At 41.0% G+C, this 20,126-nt stretch overlaps 1 protein-coding gene across 7 annotated transcripts; it reads left to right on the forward strand.

The window, feature by feature from the left end:
- Positions 1 to 5: 5 nt before the first annotated feature.
- DYNLRB2 (dynein light chain roadblock-type 2) lies at positions 6 to 18,453 on the forward strand. 7 transcript variants are annotated; one of them, XR_010152641.1, is made up of 7 exons: positions 51 to 137; positions 2,335 to 2,410; positions 8,547 to 8,714; positions 9,577 to 9,681; positions 11,011 to 11,203; positions 13,153 to 13,960; positions 17,730 to 18,453. XR_010152641.1 is itself a non-coding variant. In XM_511124.7 (4 exons), the coding sequence occupies exons 1-4, from the start codon at positions 135 to 137 to the stop codon at positions 9,618 to 9,620; spliced, it is 291 nt and encodes a 96-aa protein (XP_511124.2). In that variant the 5' UTR covers positions 51 to 134; the 3' UTR covers positions 9,621 to 9,706. The 7 variants fall into 7 exon arrangements, 3 of the variants coding, with proteins under 3 accessions (XP_511124.2, XP_003952941.1, XP_009429565.1); XR_008539833.2 differs by lacking the exon at positions 17,730 to 18,453 and having other exon boundaries at positions 6 to 137; positions 13,153 to 15,230; XR_008539834.2 differs by lacking the exon at positions 17,730 to 18,453 and having other exon boundaries at positions 77 to 363; positions 13,153 to 15,230.
- The last annotated feature ends 1,673 nt before the right edge of the window (positions 18,454 to 20,126 follow it).

Genomic DNA, 20,126 nt, shown 5'->3' on the forward strand with positions numbered 1-20,126 from the left:
CGAGCGCGCAGGCGCAGCCCTGACGCTTCCGTGGGGCCACTTCCTTCTTTGTCTCCTAGCAACGGCGGGTAGCGTTGTTGACATCCCGGGAGGCTGTGCCGCCGGCCTGAGCCCAGAGTTTCGCGGCCTCCGCGATGGTAAATCTGGGGTCTCCGTCCACGCCCCGCCGTTCCAAGCACGCCGACCGGCAAGGACCTTCGCACCCAGCTTCTGGGGCCCACCCAGGCACGGGCGGTCCAGGGGCCGCGGCGGAGGCTGGTGGCTCCAGGATCTTCCTGGAGGGGCGAGAGGGAGACCTTGGAAAGGGGCAAGAAGATGTCTAGATGAGTGGAAGCTGTCTTGGGAATTGATTTCGCGGGGATGGTACATAGGGAGGGGTGATGTTGAGAAAGGGAAGAGAGAGATTGAGAGGATGAAGAATGCTCAGGGGAGTGAGAAATCCGGGGAGCCAGGAAAGTTTCCAAAGAGGGGGCGGGAGGCCGAGATGGAGAGGAAAAAAAATCAGACCCTTAGAGAGAAGGAAGAGGTGGGACAGGGAAAGCAAGGGAATGGAAGGGTGAGAAGGGAAGATACTGAGAAAGAAGAAAGGGAAATAAAAAAAAAGGAAAGAAGTGATGGGAGACCCGCCCCCCTTCCCCCCAGAAAAAGAGGTAAGAAAAAAAAAAAGTAGAGACTGTGGAAAGCAAAGGGCGTTAAGAGAAGAATGAAACGGGGATTGGAGATGGGCATTAAGAAATTATACTAGGAGCACTTACAAATCATGAGAAGAGAAACAACTGGGTGGAGAAATGGAAAGGCTAGGGAAAGAAAAGAAAGGAGTTTGGGAGATACGTAAAGGGAGAAAGATAAATGAGGACACAGTGGCTGTAAGAAGCTGTGGACATCGTCTTAAAGATTGCCCAAAATGCAGTGAATTATTGATCCCCTGTTCAACGCTTACGGTTTAGTGTAGTGTTTCTCAAAGTCAGATGCAAACATTCGTTGCTACATAAGATGGCCGAGAAATGCTAAATAAGAGTGAATCACATCGTGAGAAAGTTATTCCTCTTCCATTTTGTTCAACCTTCAGACTACATACAGGAGAAAATTTCTGTTGCTATTAGGTCCTTAATACCACGGTCATTTGGAAATTTCCATTTTTTCATCCGAAGAGCAGGCCTCAGGCTCAGAGCTTTCATTGCAGTAGAATTTAATGATAGGCTCTCTCTTCATTTTGTTCATTTTGTTCATTTTACAGTTATTTCTATTTATGAGGAATAACGTCAGGTTTCCATTTGTGGTAGTGACATACGGTTTCCTCTTAAAATGCATTTATTTAAGCTTTTAGCAGTGAGATAATTTAAAGAACACCTAGATAAATAGTATACATGGCATTCATAATGGCAAGAATCATGAATCTAGTACACAAATGCCGAAAGTCAAGAAAACATTGGCTCTGATGCTGAAATAGAGAAAATCAGTGCTCCTGCCCATACCAAGTACAAAGGAAAACTATCTTGAAGTAACAAAATGTTCACCTGTGAAATACTGAGGAAAAAAGAATATAGCAAACCCTCATCAAGAGAATTTGCAGAATTCAAAATATCCAGTGATTGCTCAGTCATGAAAAATTTGCAGGTTTGGAAAAGATCATTCTTGTCTTTGAGTTTTCTAGAGGGGAAGAAAACATACAATACACTCTACACATAAGATTCCGAATGAGTTTAAAACACAATAATAGATTCCAGAATAATCACTCATAGTTGAACATTCAGCTTGCACTGAGACGCAAGCTATAGTTATCAAGAAAATCCTAGAATCCTGGAATACTTTGTTTTTATAGACTATCCTTTAAATTTAATCATCTCAACTGATTAGGTCACATTCATGAAAATAAGATTTCTCAATAAGGAATACTTTTAGACAGAGGGAGGCCATGATATAGCTCTATAAATATTTAAAGCACTATAATGTAGAAAAGAAATTTTCATTTGAATACAGCAGGGTCAATGAATGAAAGATAATCTGGGACAAGTTTCCATGCAATGTAAAGAATACTTTTCTAGTAAATGGAAACAGATAAAAATGGAGTGAACTCCTGTGAGGCAGTAAGCTCTCTGTCTCTACAAGGGTTCAAGCCAAGAGATTCGTCAGGATTGTATCCAGGAGGTCTTACGTAGGTATTTATGTGGGACTTGACAATTTCAAAGCTGTCTTTTAAAAATCTGAGATTATCACACCTGGCACCTTAGGTTAAGGAGATAGGAGAGTAGGTATCTTTCTAAACATTATTGTCCTTAGGGTTGAAGTTACCACAGGGCCCTTTTCGTTAATTATCTTCCTGGTCTCTTTCAGGCAGAGGTGGAGGAAACCTTAAAGAGGATCCAGAGTCATAAAGGGGTTATTGGAACTATGGTTGTAAATGCAGAAGGTAAATATATCACAGGCTGTCTTCTTGACACACAGAAGCCAACCAGGAACCTGTTTGCCGTGTTAGTCCTTAAGACAAACATCTTCGAATTTGACATCAAAAATATATTTATATATTTTAGCTCTGGCATTCACTTACCAAACATCTATTGAGTATCTGTTATATGCCAAACACTCTGCTAAGATCTGGGGACATAAATATGAATAAGACATGTCTAAAAATGTCTATATACTCCTAAGAAGCACTATACATTGTTTACTTTTTAAAGCTTTGGTAATTCTCTTCCAACATTTCAGAAGTGCCAATAAAACTATCATATAGAAGATAGGGAGAATATCATTGTTGGTAGTTTGTTTGTGTTTCAACATTATGAACCATACAGAATTTCAGTCTTTATTTTAAATGGAACTTGTTCCTTGAACATATTTTATTTAAAAATCTTTGAGAATTAACGATATCATTTATAATATAGTCTTTGTGGATATAGCATAAGAAGGCCCTATATATTTCCAACTATGAAATCTGTAGACTTACCAGAAACTTGCTCTTGCTGCACAATCCTTGTTAAGAATCCACATCACATTTACTTTGGCACATTGCTCCACGCTCAGCTATGGTGGCAACCTCTTAAGAGTTCCTGCTAGTTTCTTTGCTAATTCAGACATTTGTAAGGGAAAGGGGTGCCAGAAATTCCAGAGCATTAGTTAAAATAAGAGTAGCTACTTTACATAATTTGTGGTGCAACCATGGAATTGGCCTATTACCAACTCAGTGCCTTGGAAAAATCCATCAGTAAATATTTATTAAGCAACTACCAACTGAAAGTCTGCTTAAATTCTGAACTACAACTCCTTACCACTAAGTATGCACAATAACCTATTTTACTGGGGGTTTTCATTGTTAAATGAGACAATAATTGTTGAGTGCTTGGCATAATACCCAATACTTGATAGTAATTAAATAGTTATGAGAATGTGAGGATTTTTAATTCATTTATACAGATAAAACATTTGTTTTATAACTAGCAACTCAAGGCCAAATGAGTGAGAGAGATAATAGAACATAATAAATTTTCGAGCTTGAATAATCAGGGGGAAGAGAGGATTTAAGATCTGCCTTACAGGTAAGTTACCAACTATGCGTAATATTTCCAGGAAGCATTCCAGCCCTAGTACGTGGATCTGGTTGCATTGATTTTATTTCCAGGTATTTGCATACACTCTGCCACGGCTCCAAAGATGAGCCGTCCATGTGATTTCATAGAGGTGGTGTGTTAGTTTCCTTTGGCTACAGTAACAAACTACAACATGCCTGTTAACTTAAAACAACAGAAACGTATTCTCTTCCAGTTCTGGAGGTTAGAAGTTGAAATCAAGATGTCCGAAGGCTCATGCTGTCTCTGAAGACTCTGTGGGAGGACCATTCCTTACCTCTTCCTAGCTTCTGGTAGTTGTCAATCTTTAGTGTTCCTTAGCCTATAGACACATCACTCCAATCTCTGCCTCCATCATCACGTAGCATTCTCATCTTTGTGTCTGTTTGTCTGTTTCATTATAAGAACCCCAGTTATTGGATTAGGGCCTACCCGAATCCAATGTGACCTCATCTTAACTAATTATATCTGCAAAGACCCGTTTCCAAATAAGGCCACCTTCTGAGGTTTATATTGAACTTGAATTTGGGGATTTTGGGGGTCTAGGGGGACACTCTTCAACCCTGTGCAGGTGCATTCACCTGTGACAGCCAGAACCACTCATCTAATGTGATTCTTTGGAAGATCTTGGTCTAAAGTAGGTAATCCTGGTGATATGCCTCAAAGGTCTGAAAAATATTCACCCCCTTTGATCTACAATTTTACTCCTAGCAATTTATCCTAAAGAGTGATGAAGAAAATATTTAGGTATGAGGATACTCACTGAGGCATCATATATAATAGCAATAAATAAATAAACAGAACAAATAAGTAAATAAATGTATCCTAACAGTAGGGGAATTTTTAAAGTAACTGTAATTTTACTTGATGAACATTACTCTATTTAAAAGGTTGAAGACTATTTAGTGTCTTGGGAAACTACTCACACTATTAGATGAAAAAAGCAGAGAACAAAGCGGTCACCTGCATGTTCTAATCCTATCTATGGCCAGGTGCACACATATACTTCAAATAAATAGGGAAGGAAGGGTAGGGATATGTTACAGTGATCACCCTGGGTAGTGAGATGAAAAGTGATTTTCACTTTATTTTCCTCAGGTTCCTCAATTAACACTTCTCTTATCCGAAGGCAACAAAATATTATTTTCAGTACCCATTAGCTTCTTTTTTTTTTTTTTTTTTTGAGACAGAGTCTCTCTCTGTCATCCAGGCTGGAGTGCAGTGGCAAGATCTCAGCTCACTGCAAGCTCTGCCTCCCTGGTTCACGCCATTCTCCTGCCTCAGCCTCCCAAGTAGCTGGGACTACAGGCACCCGCCACCATGCCTGGCTAGTTTTTTGTTGTTGTTTTTTTTTTAGTAGAGATGGGGTTTCACCATGGTTTCGATCTCCTGACCTCGTGATCCACCCGCCTCGGCCTCCCAAAGTGCTGGGATTACAGGCGTGAGCCACCACGCCCAGCCTTCAATACCCATTAACTTCTAATTAACCTCTACTAGGATAAGTTTGTATTAGGATTCAGGACACTTTTCAAGGTTTCTGGGTACTTAAGAGTTTTTACCTGAAAGCCAAATTAACCTTTTTTCCCTAAAATATAAATGAGGGGCTTATTTTTATGGTTGGATTGTTAATAACCAGAGTATATAACAAGGATGTTTATTAATGGCATATGGTGTAAGCTACGTGACCAGAATGTAATAAAATACTCAATTTCAACAACCTACTCAATTTTAGATGAAAGCGTCATTTAGGTCAGTGCAGCTTTGTAGCTTTTCAGCTTTGGGAAGTCCCATGAAATTTAATACCAAAATATTTAACTAAGATGGTGTTTTATGTATTCTTGTTTTCTACTAGCGGTTTTGGTCTGCTAAATCAAGGCAAATCATTTTAGCATTTTCAGATTATATTTGTGGTTAGGTCAGACTTCTACCATGCTTATTCATTTAGATATCATCATATGCCATTTTATATATAGTCCTTCGGTTTCACTGTTACTGAAACACAGACTTCCTATTGATGACCGTAAAGTAGTCTTCCCAATTTAGCCCAATGCTACACGTTTTTATTAGAGTAGATTTTTGTTAGCATTGGTTTCTCATTTATAAAACCATTCATTGTTTACAATATTGCAACACTGATCATTGAATTAGATGCTGGCAAATATGTATATTTGTCACCCAGGCAGTCAGATCTGTCGTATTTTCTTATGTATATAAGTCTGATTTCTACAGGCTCTTAATTTTAAATATTCCTGACATTTCTAACAATCTATCATTTGAGTTTCATTAGATTGTAACAGCCATCCAGCCAATTCCTTTTATTTTGAAATACAATCTATCAACCAAAGCACAAATGTGCAGTTGAAGATGACAAATTGAAATAATGGGTGCCGGCTTACTAGGATCACAGGGAGTCATATTGTAAAGTAGTGCCATCAGATTTTAGAATGCACATGCTCTTTGTTCTAGGAGCTTCATTTTAGGAATTTATCCTACACATATATATAAATGTATAAATGTGAAATGAGATGACCAAGGACATATTCTGTAGCCTTGTTTACAAAAGTAAAAGATTGGGAACAGCCTAAATGCTCATCAGCAGGACATATTAAGTATATTACAAAACACCCATTCAACCAACTGTTATTCAGTCACTGATGAGTGACTTATGTGTACTGAATCAAACAATTTCCAAAGAGTATTAAATTTAAAAATCAAAGTACAGAATAGACAATGGTATCATTAAGATGAAGATTACAAACACAAACACATACATTCTTGAATAGACCTAGAATGTCTCTAGAAGGCTTCTAAGAAACCAGTGGTTGTTTCTCAGAAGGGAAGTGGGTAAATTTTATACCATGTGCTAAAATTACTTCTCAATAATTTTTTAAATTACCTCACATGGTGCCAAGCAAGAGTTCAATAAATATTTGTTGTTTGATTTTTTCCAAGTGTGTATGGCGGATATGAAAAACTCCATGTGTTTCCACCGTGCACACTTATTATTCAAAAAGGCTAGCTGTTTTATTTATTGACTTGGATCATGAACAGACTAAATAGACCTGAGCATCTGATTCATAATCCTGTCATCTACATTTTAAATAATTTATTCTGGTTGTATTTCTTGTTTTCCTACTGAGCATTGCACCCTTAGTAGGTAGTCACTACTTAGGATGCAAAATAAAACTGCTCGTCAAAAAGTTCCCATCAAAGGTTGCATGCTTGCTACATTTCCATTTTCTGCTTGTTAAAGATCCACGCTTTGTGACCTTCAAGTATGCAAGACAGCTGACTGCCTTCCAGAGAAAAAGTGGCCCACAAATCACAATGAAAGATTAGCAAGGTTTTTATGATGCTTTATTTATTGAATAGGTTTTCCTGTAAATATTATCCTCATACTGTTTAGCAAAACATTCTGGACATAGCAGTTATCTTAAAAGAAAGAGAAATCAGTCTTCAAAGTCAAAATTGATGGTCTTCAAGATTTTTATGAAAACCTGGTAAAATCCTAAGTTTGTAACACTCCTCCACTCTTGAAAGCGCTTGTCTCGTTTAATCGTTTCTGGACCTACATTCTCTGAAGGAAACCAGGAGCCATGTTAGGCTCATTTCTTGAGTGCCCTTAATACGGATACCTAAGGAATTTGATAGCAATTCCAAATTCATCTTCATATCTCCTCCTAAAATAAAAGCACATTTGCAAATCAAATCCCTGGCTATCTAGTAGTTCTTAAAATAATATGAAGGCTATCTTGGATTAGATACGATATATATAAAATACCTAGCACAGTGCCTCGTAAATAATAGGCATTAATGCTGGGTGTTCCAAGTTGAGTTAGATTGATTTCAACTGAATTGAATTACACTTGCATATTCTTCTGGCTAGAATTTTCCACTTAATAGTTTCTGTTTTAAACTCATGTAACAGAACAATAGAGCAGACTGGGCATGGTGGCTCACGCCTGTAAACCCAGCACTGTGGGAGGCATGAGGCGGGTGGATTACCTGAGGTCAGGAGTTCAGCCTAACCAACATGGTGAAACCCTGTCTCTACTAAAAATACAACAATTAGCCGGGCGTGGTGGTGGGTGCCTCTAATCTCAGCTACTCGGGAAGCTGAGGCAGGAGAATTGCTGGAACCCAGGAGGCAGAGGTTGCAATGAGCCAAGATCATGCCGTCGCACTCCAGCCTGGGGGGCCTACAACAGCAAGACTCCGTCTCAAAAAAAAAAAAAAAAAAAATAGAGCACCCAAGTAGCCAAATTTAATAGTGATAAAGCCAAAAATGGGTGCAAACCACGGAATGCACAGCAAAACTACAATATCCTTATTACCACATTTTCTAACATAAAACTTAAGATTTGTGAAATACTGTGTGAGGAGTCCCTTTTGATGTACCCTCTAGCATGTGCAGTGATATCCCTTTATGTTTGTGGCCTCAGGGAAGAAGACTAACACCATGTCACAGATCAAGAACTTCAGAGCAGACTCACTATAGACAAGATGTTCGGGGGAGTGCATTTCATATAAAAATATGTTAACTTAGTACTCAAGTAGTCAGTTAATGGCTTCTGAAAGATTTATGCACAAAAACGTTCATCATCACCCCATTAGCTATAAAAAATGTAAGGTACCAAATGACCAAACAATAGGAGATTGATTATATGTCCATAAAATAGTGAAGTATGCAGTTATTAAAAATAATGTGGATGACATTGTCAACAAGGACAACTTGTATGTTATAATTTTATGAAGAAAAAAGCAACAGTCAAGTTTGTAAATATAGTTTCACACAACTATACTTAAAAATCTACGTAGTGACAAAAGGATTTGAGGGAAATAAACTAAAATTGTTACCAGAGAGGGATAAGCCATCACGTTTTTCTCTTCTTTACAACTATCAGTGTTTTCCAATACTTCCACAATGTACTTATTACTTTTCTAATCAGAAAAAATATTAACCAAAATTAAATTTCATAATAGGTATTCCCATCCGAACAACCTTGGACAACTCAACAACTGTTCAATATGCAGGCCTTCTTCATCACCTGACAATGAAAGCCAAAAGCACAGTTCGTGATATTGATCCTCAGAACGACCTGACTTTTCTTAGGATCAGATCAAAGAAACATGAAATCATGGTAGCTCCAGGTAATTTGGCATTTCATTTCCTAGTTAAATCATCTTTCCAATTTGCTAGATTAAAAGCCTTGTTTCTATGAATGGTAAGTACAGATTTTAGTATACAATATAAAACATAATCTTCTTCTATTACAAAATGATGTTTGAATGTAAAAATCCGAACCAAAAAATTGTATGAAATTAGCAATTAATATGACCCATGACTTTTGAACAGGTTGAATTTTGCCCACTTGCATTTATTATTAGTAATGAAAAAATTTAGAAAATGTACGTCTCATTTTCAGCAAACTTAGCATACAGACTCTGCAGAATGGGAGAAATGTTCCCTGTCCTGGGGATAAAGTAGGCAGTGAACCCAAGGCCTGTAGGTTCTTAAACCATGCCTGTGAGGAAAGTACATCCCCCAGGTCTACCAGAAGACATCAGCCACAGAAACACTCCTTTCCCTGAAGGAATTAGGTTCGCAATGTTACAAAATGACTGTACAATGGGACCTATGCCACTAAACTAATCTAGAACAAACCTCTGTAACAGCAAATCCATCAAATCAGAATTGCCTATAAACTGAATAAAGTTTTTTCCTACACCAGTGTCCTCACCCTGGCTACACATCAAATCACTTGGAGGACTTTTTAAAATTTTTTCCATTCCTGGGACTGCACCCCAAACCAATGAAATCAGAATCTCTGAGGCCCTAGGAAATGGGTATTTTCTAAAGACTGAACAGGTAATTCATACGTGCAGATAGGGTGGGAAACCATCTGTCTGCACAAGGTCCCTGTGATGTTTTGAAGAAAAAAGCAGACTAGTTGAAATATTCCTTGAATAAATTTAAATTAAGGGTGAATTCATTTTGTCCATCTCTCCATAGATAAGGAATATCTTCTGATCGTCATTCAGAATCCATGTGAATAGACCTGCGATGGCCAAGGCTGTTTAAGCGACACTGGGTTGGAAACACTTGGCTCTCTCATGAGTATTAAAATTCTATTTCAATCTAACTGACCCTTCAAACATTCTTTTCTATTTCTATATCTAAACTGTCCTGCATGTCTCATTTAGTCCCTTTTGATTATATTTTGAAGTTGTACTTTAGTGATACAATAAGTGAATTCTGGTATATATGTCTCTATTGTCTTATAATACACAAAACCAAGGATTCTAGTAAGACAGCGCTCCTTGTGATAATTATTTTAGTCTAGAAGTAGCTGTCATCAAGTACAGAAGTAGAATTTCGCCCATTTCTATGGTATACCAAGGAGATTCAGTAGACCATTGTGGGAGCTATAAGGAGAGTAGAAAGTCTCAATACTCAAAGAGTGTTCAGTGGTTTCCCAGGTTAAATAAGGACAGTAGGGAGTCAGAAGCATGGTTCCCACTGGGATCAGTGCCAACCTAAGCAGCTCCTCCATCCCTCGGACTTGTGCTTCTAGCACACCAGTCTGAGGGGACCAGGAATGAGTCTTAGGCAAGGTTTCATACATACAAGGCTGAGTAGGTAACTCCAGAGGGGTTTCTTTTTACTGGATGTTGCAAACATTCAGAAAATCATGAAAATAATATAACAAATCTAATAGATTTCCATGCACCCCAAACCCATAGAGAAGAGATATTAATATTTTGCCACATTTGCTTTATATCCTCTTTTATTCCAACTAAACTTTGCATTTTGAGATAACTGAAGTTTCATGTGAAATTTTCAGAAACAATATAGTGATTCTGTGTGCCCTTTATACAGTTTCCCCCTGTTGCAACATCCTCCAAAACCCTAGGACAGTATCACAACCAGGAAATTGACAGTGACTCAATCAAGATACAGAATATCTCAGCAGTATTCCTCAGATGCCCTTTGGTAGCACCTCCCTCCAACCCTTGACCCCTGACAGCCACTAAGCTGTCCTCCGTTTATATAATTTTTTAATATCAAAAATGTTATGTAGGCCAGGCACAGTGGCTCCCGCCTGTAATCTCAGCATTTTGGGAGGCTGAGGCAAGCAGATGACCTGAGATCAGGAGTTCGAGACCAGCCTGACCAACATGGTGAAACCCCATCCCAACTAAAAATACAAAAACTAGCCAGTCATCGTGGCGCGTGCCTGTAATCCCAGCTACTCGGGAGGCTGAGGCAGGAGAATTGTTTGAACCTGGGAGGTGGAGGTTGCAGTGAGCTGAGATTGCACCACTTCACTCCAGCCTGAGCAACAACAGAGTTAGACTCTGTCCTCCTCAAAAAAAAAAGTAAGCGGAAAAATACAGTATGTAACCTTTAGGGATTGACTTTTTCCCTCTGCATCATTCTCTTGAGATTCATCCAAAAAATAAGAAATGAAACATTGCAGATACAGCTGAAGCCTGCTCCTCCTCCTTGTGCCTCTGTCCTCCTTACCCAGAAGATTCTTGACAGGAGGCACAGGTTACCCAACGCAAGGGTCCACAGGCACTTTCACCTAAGCTTCTGCCACAGCTCCACGTGAAGCCAAGTATGAGAATGATGCCTGGTAAGTTTATTAGTTCAGCCACACCACTGGCCCCAACTTGTACCCTGTGAGACTATCAGAGCCAACCCAGACAGACGGTGGTATCAGCAGAAAGGAAGAGCCACACCAAATCCCTAAGGTTAAAGGGATTTACTCTCCCAAGTGGTGATGGGAGAGGAGACAGGTCATGGACGGAACTTACCCAAGGCTGAGGGAGACAAGGGAGACTGAAGCCAAACAGCCAAACCTTTGTATGCAACAGATGTCTGAGCCCCACTGCATAACTCCGTACTCCTGGGAGCAGTGCCTGCACGTGTAAATTTTGCAAATGTTGTCTAGGTAGTTGCAATGAAGCTGCAGGCCGAGACATGCTCAATCGTGGTCAGGAATGCAGGTTTTAGAGTCACTGGCCCTATATTCTTCAAATTCTGGCTCCACTGCTTGTCAGCAGTAGGAGCCTCATCGCCTCATATATAAAACAGGGTGATAAGAGAACCTAACGGAGGTTTGTTTATGAGAATCAGGCGAACTGATACAGATAAAATATCTGGCACACAGTGAATATTCAACAAATGTTTGCTTTTGCCGACACTGTTGCCGTCACTCAAAAATGGCTGTTACTTGGGTGCTGAGGAGGAGTAGCCCAAGACACATATAAATGAGTTTTAGGGATAACTCTGATGTTCCTCACATCATCAAGCCACACAATTATAAGGAGGTTGCTGACTCTGTCTGCAGAGAGAACAGAGCAAATAAGGAGATGAGCCCAAAGTATAACAGGAGTGTGTCTGCCTTAACCTATGGGATGAATAAACCCAGAAGGATTGTAGGATAGGAAGCTATGCCATGGCACATAGCTGACTTTGGGGCCATTTTCCCATACTTTTTATTTTAAAAGACTTCAGACTTACGGAAGATTAGAAAGAATAGCACAAGGAACACCATACAAGTTTCACCTACATTCACCAACTGTTAATATTTTATGACATTTGCTTCATCTCTCTCTGTAAGTACATATTATATATAGATATAGATATATATGCACACACACATAGCATATAAAAGCTGCAGATACTATAATAGCAGGTATTTCTCCAAAATTAAAGAATCCTCTTACATAACCACCACACCAATTTCATACTTAAGAAGTTTAATATTAATGCAATAATATCATATAACATGCAATCATATTCAAATTGACACAGTGGTCCCAATAATGTTCTTTATAGCTTTTTTTAAAAAAAAGTCTAAGGGCCTATCAAGGGTCACATGTTGCATTTGGTTGTCATGTCTCTTTCGTTTTTTAGCTGTTCTTAGAAACTTATTCTCCATTTCACGACCTCTAGGTGGTATCCAATTTGTATTTGCTCTCCCTAGAGACCCCAGTGCCACCTGCCCCCCATTCCCCATAAGCCCCTCCTGATTGGGCCCAGGCACTGTCTGTAATGACAGGAAATGAAGCTGCAGAGTGGGTCTTCATCACAGGTGAGTGACTGCCCTCATCTCAACCTCTTCCTTCAGCGCAGTGAAGCCTGAGTAACATGGTACTCACTCAGCCCTGGACAGCTTCGGCATCTGCTAACAGTTTCCAACATAAACAAGGTCTTGCTAGAATCTAAATGACAAGGAAATACACTAGTGAAGGGAAATCCATTCTTTTTAGAGTCTCAAATCATCACACCTGGAAAGAACCATAGAGATCATCTATCTGACCCTTTGGTTTTACAGGTGAGGATTTCACCTGAGCCTGGTGTCAGGTGTCTTTAAGACATCAGGTATGTGGACTTGTATTGGTCTGGCCGTGCTTATCGAACTGGCACTTATGACATTATCAGGGGCTCATGCCCTTGAAAGAACCCTCCATACCATCCCCAGAAATTGTTTTTAGGAGGCACAGAATAGCTCATCGTTTTAAAGTGTTCCAGAGGTAACATTTGATTCTAACACCCAAATCTGTCTTCTTCCCATAGTTTCCTGCCCACCCAGAGCTTGTCATCAGATGCATGGCTAAGTGGTAAAGCCATTTCCTTCCTCCTGACACAGCCAGAAATTTCAAGCCCTATTTGCAACATAGCAGTGTGAAATCTCTGGCAGGTGCAGATGGCATGGCTACAAGTGCCAGAACTCTATGTGGACTCTTCAGGGGAGGAAGACACTTCTATCCCACTGGGCAGGAAACTCACAGTAGTTGTGTCACAGTCCTGCCTGTACCTTTGCATCCAGAGGAAACTGTGAGGCTTTGTTGGGGCAGAGACCGTGGCAGCAAAAGGAAGAATTTGCCAGAGCCACTTACAACAAAGGAGGATGTGACCTCAGGAAGTTTGCACCACACCTCTCTCCCTTCTGGTACATACAACTTCATATTCCCTCTTGGATTCATAACAGCATAGTTAATGACCTATATCTAAAAGATGGCTGGACCTATAGACTGAAGATTCACACCCATCCAAAACCATCAGCAAAGCTTTCAATTCCTATGGGAAGTGCAAGCCTGGGTTCATATAGTGCTCCCTCTTAGCCTAACTTGCTATAAATTTTACCTGAACAATAGAAGAGCTATTTGCAGAGTCTCTGGAGGAACATATTGCAACCATAAATATTAATGATAATGAACCTGGAAAGACCAGCTTAATAAAATAGCTGAAAATGAATTTATACATCATTAGCATTATGAGCTCCCAAATCTTCATCTCTGAACAGCTGGACTATCCCAGTAGAGGATGAGCGGGAACCCACGTAGATCTCCAGAGCGGTGCCTCCTGCAGACCCTTTTACTGGGTATGTTCTGGCTTTTGAAATACATTACCTATTCTCTTCTAAAGCCAAAATTACTACAGACTAAGGCTGGACACTTTGTCTCCCCTCTTGGTCTTTGAAAAATTACAATTATCCCCAATTTGTGTTTGATATGGGGCAAAATATCTCCACTCTTTTCATGTTAGAAAATAATATAATGTCCTTGAAATGGAAACTATCACATGTGTAGGTGAAATGCCTATAGATATTCATTCAACCAATATTTGGTCTTATATTCTTTGTTGAAAAAAAAAGACAAGAAAGGCCGGGCGCGGTATCTCATGCCTGTAATCCCAGCACTTTGGGAGGCCGAGGCAGATGGATCACCTGAGGTCAGGAGTTACCAGCCCTGCCAACATGGTAAAACCCCGTTTCTACTAAAAATACAAAAATTAGCTGGGTGTGGTGGCAGGCGACTATAATCCCAGCTACTCAGGAGGCTGAGGCTGGAGAATTGCTTGAACCAAGGAGGCAGAAGTTGCAGTGAACCATTGCACTCCAGCCTGGGCAACAAGAGCGAAACTCTGTCTCAAAACAAAACAAACAAACAAAAAGACAGGAAAACATGGATCATATGTGGGGCATAACAGTTTTCAGAGAGGTATAATCTCTTCTAATGGGGGACTTACAAATATAAGTTGGTCTCTCAAATCCTGAGAATCATAGGGCTAGAAGGCTCCCTTAACATAAAAGCATCTCTAATAATGGAAACTCAGGCATTCCCTGAGCAGTTTGGACTACATAAGGTTCAAAGTCTTCTCTGGTATGTTTCTTATCCAAGATTTGACATAGAGGGTTAGCCGTGCACCCAGCCATTCCTTGAACCCATAGAAGAGAACACTGAATCTTCTTACTTCCTCCTGGCTTCTTACCCCAGGAAACCTCCATTCTGTATTTCCCTTCACCATATATGGTTTCAAGACTCCCTCTATAGATGTCACCAGCCTAGAACACTCCTGCCACAAACAGAATTGATTTTAAAATTCTCTCTCTTTGGTCAACTTTACAACTTGAGACACAATACGATACAGCTGAGAGAACATGACATCTGGGGTCTGACTCTATGACTTACTAGCGGAGTCAACAACTTTGAACCTCAGTTTTCCTGTCTACAAATGTGAAGAATGTCCACCCACAGCAGCCTTGAATTCTGAACTCTACAGGACAGCATACATGCCAATTACTGTTATTAATAATAGCAATAGCGGCAAAATACAAGTTTACCACAATACAAGCCATTTAATGCATCTCACTGCGGCCTCTTCTCATCTTTAATTGTAAATATTAATAGGTTTACAGAGTGGTGATCCTGTGGGGCACAGTTTTGTGTAATCCCTTTCCTTTTCATTTGGTTAGCATTTCCACATTCCCAACTATAATTCATATTGATGTGTAATATGCAAATGCAGTTTCATCAGGTTGGTCAGTGGTAAAGACGTGGTCCACGTGAGGCCAATGAGAGATGTTTCCTTAGTATTTAGATGTGGAAGACAGAGAGAAAATTTCCATGTGGCTTGACCTGTGCAGGAAAACACAGGTGCTGGGGGTAGCCGTGTGCTCCACATGGGAGTAGCAGAAAAAAGCAGTTCTGAGAAGAAAAGAATGCTGCAGTTGTGCATTGTGACATGGAACGAGAGGTACAGTGTTCCTTCCAGGGGCTCCCTGCAGTTTTCTGGTCCTCAGCTGCATTTTGGCACTTGGATTCTATGTGGCAGCCCTGAGGTCTTACAATAAGTCTTCCATTTTGTGTACACTGCCAGAGTAGGTTTCTGTTGCCTGAAACCAAAAAGACTTTAACCAACAATTTTGGGCTATATTTGGGTCGCCCCTGGCTGTTTTAATCAGACACAGTGGAGGAAGCACAGCCAGCTCAGGAAGTGAGCATTAATCAGAGGCTCTGAGCAATGGGGTCATGGTCACTCCCTCCCTAGCTTCCAATATGGCCAGTCAGGAGGACAGGGCACTAATGGGCCTGTCAGGAGGTGGACTCTGGGGAACAGAGAGACACTGAGGTGTCACTCTCACTGGGGAGCAGAGACTTTAGTTTATTTCCACCTGATGAGTGGCATCTGCCTTTGTCATTGGCTACAAAAAGAATGGGCCACCTGGACTCTGGGCAGGTGCATTTCCGAAGCAGCACTCCTGGTGTCCGAGAGCGTCTGGAGTGGTGGAGATCCACACACTAGAAAAAAGGGATAAAGTACAGTATGGAATAACCTGACTTCCTACTCTCCCCTGTTTCCAGAAGGCAGTGAGGTACAGAAGAAAGGACACTTTTTTATAGCCAGACAGGTCTGTCTTTGGCTCACAGCCCGGCCATCAATAGTAAAAATAACAAGAAGAACAGCAGCGGCAACAGCTAACATTTGTTGATCATTTACTATGTGACAGGCACATTAAATCCTCACAACAGTCTCATTTTACAGATAAGAACACCAAGGCATAGAAAAGTTTCACAGATTGCCCAAGGTCAGTCAAGCTCTTAAATGTCAAAGGAGGCACCCAAACCCCAATACTTGACTCCAGCACACACTGGTAGCCACTCCTTTACGTGGCGTATTCACCAGACAGTTGGCAAGGAAATTAACCTCTCTGACCTCAGAATCCTTACCTGTAAAATACTGGCCGTGAATCCTGCACTGTAGGTTGTTAGGAGACTAAAAAAAAATCATAGAAAGCATCTGACATTTTGTAGATGTTCAACAATTATTGCTATTATCATCATCACCATCATCAATGCTATCTGGAGAACCAATAAGTGCTGAGAGATGACCACCATGGCTGTTATGTTATCACTGTAAATATAATCAATATCATAATTTTGACACTTAACAATATCTGATGGGGTTCACCTGATAGAGAAGTTACTCCTAATCTTTTCATCAAAGCCCCTCAGATCTCCAGCAACCAACCATCCATATGGATCAACAGGATTTCAGATCACCATTCCATTCATGGAACATCCTCATATCTGGAATTGCCAAAAGGATTAACTTTCCCATCGAGAATACATCTACTATTCTGTGTGTTCACCAAGCCTACACTTTATCCCATTATGTCTACACATAAAACTAGTTTGTTCTATGATTTATCCTCCTCCCACTGTCTATACTTATAACCAGTTTGAAACATTCCTTCTTCCCCTGTCCCCATTCTGCCTATACATATAGCCAGCTTTTCTATTTTGTCTAGATTGGTTGACTAATTCAATCCATCAGACTGATTTTCTGGTCTGTATTGACTAACTACATTGACTCAACAATCAAGAGAAGGTGAATTGGTTGTGCTTTTTTTTTTTTTTTTTTTTTTTTTTTTTTTTTTTTTGAGACTGAGTCTCGCTCTGCCACCCAGGCTGGAGTGCAGTGGCGCGATCTCATCTCACTGCAAGCTCCGCCTCCTGGGTTCACACCATTCTCCTGCCTCAGCCTCCTGAGTAGCTGGGACTACAGGCGCCCACCACCACGCCCGGCTAATTTTTTGTATTTTTAGTAGAGACGGGGTTTCACCGTGTTAGCCAAGATGGTCTCGATCTCCTGAGCTCGTGACACACCCGCCTCGGCCTCCCAAAGTGGTGGGATTACAGGCGTGAGCGACCACGCCCGGCCTGGTTGTGCTTTTGACAGTCCATTAAGCTTCTGCATTGCCTTATTCTTATCCCAGTACCTGGCAGAAAAATCTAGCACATGGTGGGTGCCCAGTGTCTGAGGGTTAAATGATCAATGTTTATCCCCATCCTATTTTCCTACTTTAGGAACACTGCTCCCTGGATCACAAGATTGGTTGCAAAAAAGGTCCAGCAAGGTAATCAGTGCCTTTGAAGAAGACAGAGTTAGCTAAATCTCCTAAAAATACTCAAGACAGGATCCTGACCAATTAATTAGCAGCTTCAAAGCTTGAAGTTCTCAATTCACATTGCAAAATGAATCAAGGCAGGTCACTGACTCTCACAGGCCTCCTTCTGTATCTGCTCCTGCACAACTTTCTGCTTCTTGAATAGCCTCAAGGAAATATCTGGAGCCTCCTGATCAATGCCAGGAGAGCAGAAGGCCCGGCTTCTCAGAACAGGCTCCAGCCATCTCAGCTGCACCCTTTGGGGAGCATAAATGGGAGGCCTGTATCAGTAAGTCCCACATCTCTGGGAAAAGAATCATCAGACTGCAATGCCCCAAATGGTGCCGGCAGCCAGATCTTTTATTCAATATGAGCTTTAAGTTGTTCACCAACTCTGAACCTTTGCACTGGGTATCCGATCATATCTCAGGGGAAGTGGAGGAAAGTAAATGTCTAGTATCGCCAAGAAAAAAAATTAAAAGCACAACACCGTCAGTGAGGGCAGGAGGACAGGAAAGGGGATATTATTGGACATGTTTACCTATTCTTGCCAAACCTGGCAATTTCCAGGAGAGGCAAAGAGAGATTATTAACCATTTATGAAATCTTGAATTAATAAAAACGCTGGCTCCATCTAAGGCTCTAACGGAAAGAAGGTGTGCTTCTTAATCAGAGAACCATTAACCAGGTGGCATCCCATTCTGCAAGCATTTAACCATAATTGCTTTAAGCCAGGCACACTTTATGCCCATGAACAGACATGGGTGACGTCAGGTCCGCCTAAAGGAGCTCTTGGTGTAATAAGGGAAATAGGCATGCAGAGATGTACATGTTCAATACAGTAAGTTAATAGCAGCACATGAAGTATGAGGGACAGTGGAAACGCAGAAAAAGGACTGCTGGTGTGCATGGTGTTTAAGGAAAGCTGCATTAGGACAGACACACCTGAGCTGGACTATAAAGGGGGAATAGGAGTTTACGGTGGAAAGAAGAGAGAAAGCACTATCTGGACAGAAGGAACCCCAAAGGAGGGCATGCTCTAGGCAAGTGGTTTTTCAAACCTTGCTTTAGGAAACAGTAGCCTTTGCTCACACAGAACCTTGATCAAAGGCCAGCAAAGCTCCTCTCCATGAAGCAGGACGGGGCTCCTTTTCCATGCCATTCTCTCATCCTGCCCTTGGCCACTCCACACTTAACACGCAGTGGTCCTCACCAGAGTCTCATGGAACCCCAGGGCTATACAAGCAGACTTAGGAAACCACTGAACTAAGCAATACAAATTCTGCATTTGCAATGGTTAAAGTCAGAACTGGGATGGCCTTTTGAAAGTTTTGATACTGTCAGGCCACCCTAGATCCTTCCAGCTTTACTCCCCTCATCAAGTCTGATGACTTCATTCTTTCTTTAGAGGTGTCTGAAATTACCACCATGGTCACCTCCTGCAAAATCAGTTAGTTGTGTGGGTTCCCCATCTCTCTTCACATCTGGAAATGACTTACAAACAAGGATCTATCTTCTCCCTGCATTTTCTCCCACCAAAACCCACAGATTTTATTTAATGAAAAGTCACATAGCACTCATACCTGGACAGTGTCCCAAGCCCCTCCCAGATCTAACCAGCACCAAGTAGATACTTCATAAAAACTTGAATTAAAAACACCCTTTCAAATCTCAGCTTATTTTTCAAGATGATCTATTCCAGGGTTTTCCACACTTGCCAGATCATAACAGCAAGTTATGATACTTTAAAATCCTGGTACTTAAGAATCCAGATTCCCAGGATTCCGATTATCACTTCTCCTGTCTTTCTTTTCCAAGTGTGGTCAGGGAAGAGCAGCACCAGCACCACTTGGGAGATGGTCAGAAATGCAGAATCCTAGGCCCTATCCCAGACCTACTGAGTCAGAATCTGCATTTAACCAGATTCCTAGGATTTTCTCATTCCCATTAAACTTTGAGAAGCACTACTCCAAGTCAGGGGACTTTATTCCGCCACCCCCCACCCCCAGCAAATGCCCTGGAGGAGAGGGGCTATAATTGGGAAAGTGGGTGAACATAGCAGCTCCATCCCTCTTCTCTGAATGAATCTCCCTCCACTGCCAAGTCCAGGCCACCCACAGCCACAGTCAGGAACCCTGAGAGAAAAGGGTTATTGTATATAAGTCAAGGTATGCCCCCATCCTGACTAAAAGAAAGAGAAAGCAGACTCCTGTAAAATCCACCCAAAGTAGGGAATCCTGATTCCCCAGCCAGGTTTCATGCCCCCAAGCATTTGTGAGTTCCCAGGGGAGCCTCAGGCTGCCAGTGAGCCAGTCCA

The sequence above is a fragment of the Pan troglodytes genome, chromosome 18 (assembly GCF_028858775.2).
Source record: "Pan troglodytes isolate AG18354 chromosome 18, NHGRI_mPanTro3-v2.0_pri, whole genome shotgun sequence".
NCBI lineage: Eukaryota > Metazoa > Chordata > Mammalia > Primates > Hominidae > Pan > Pan troglodytes.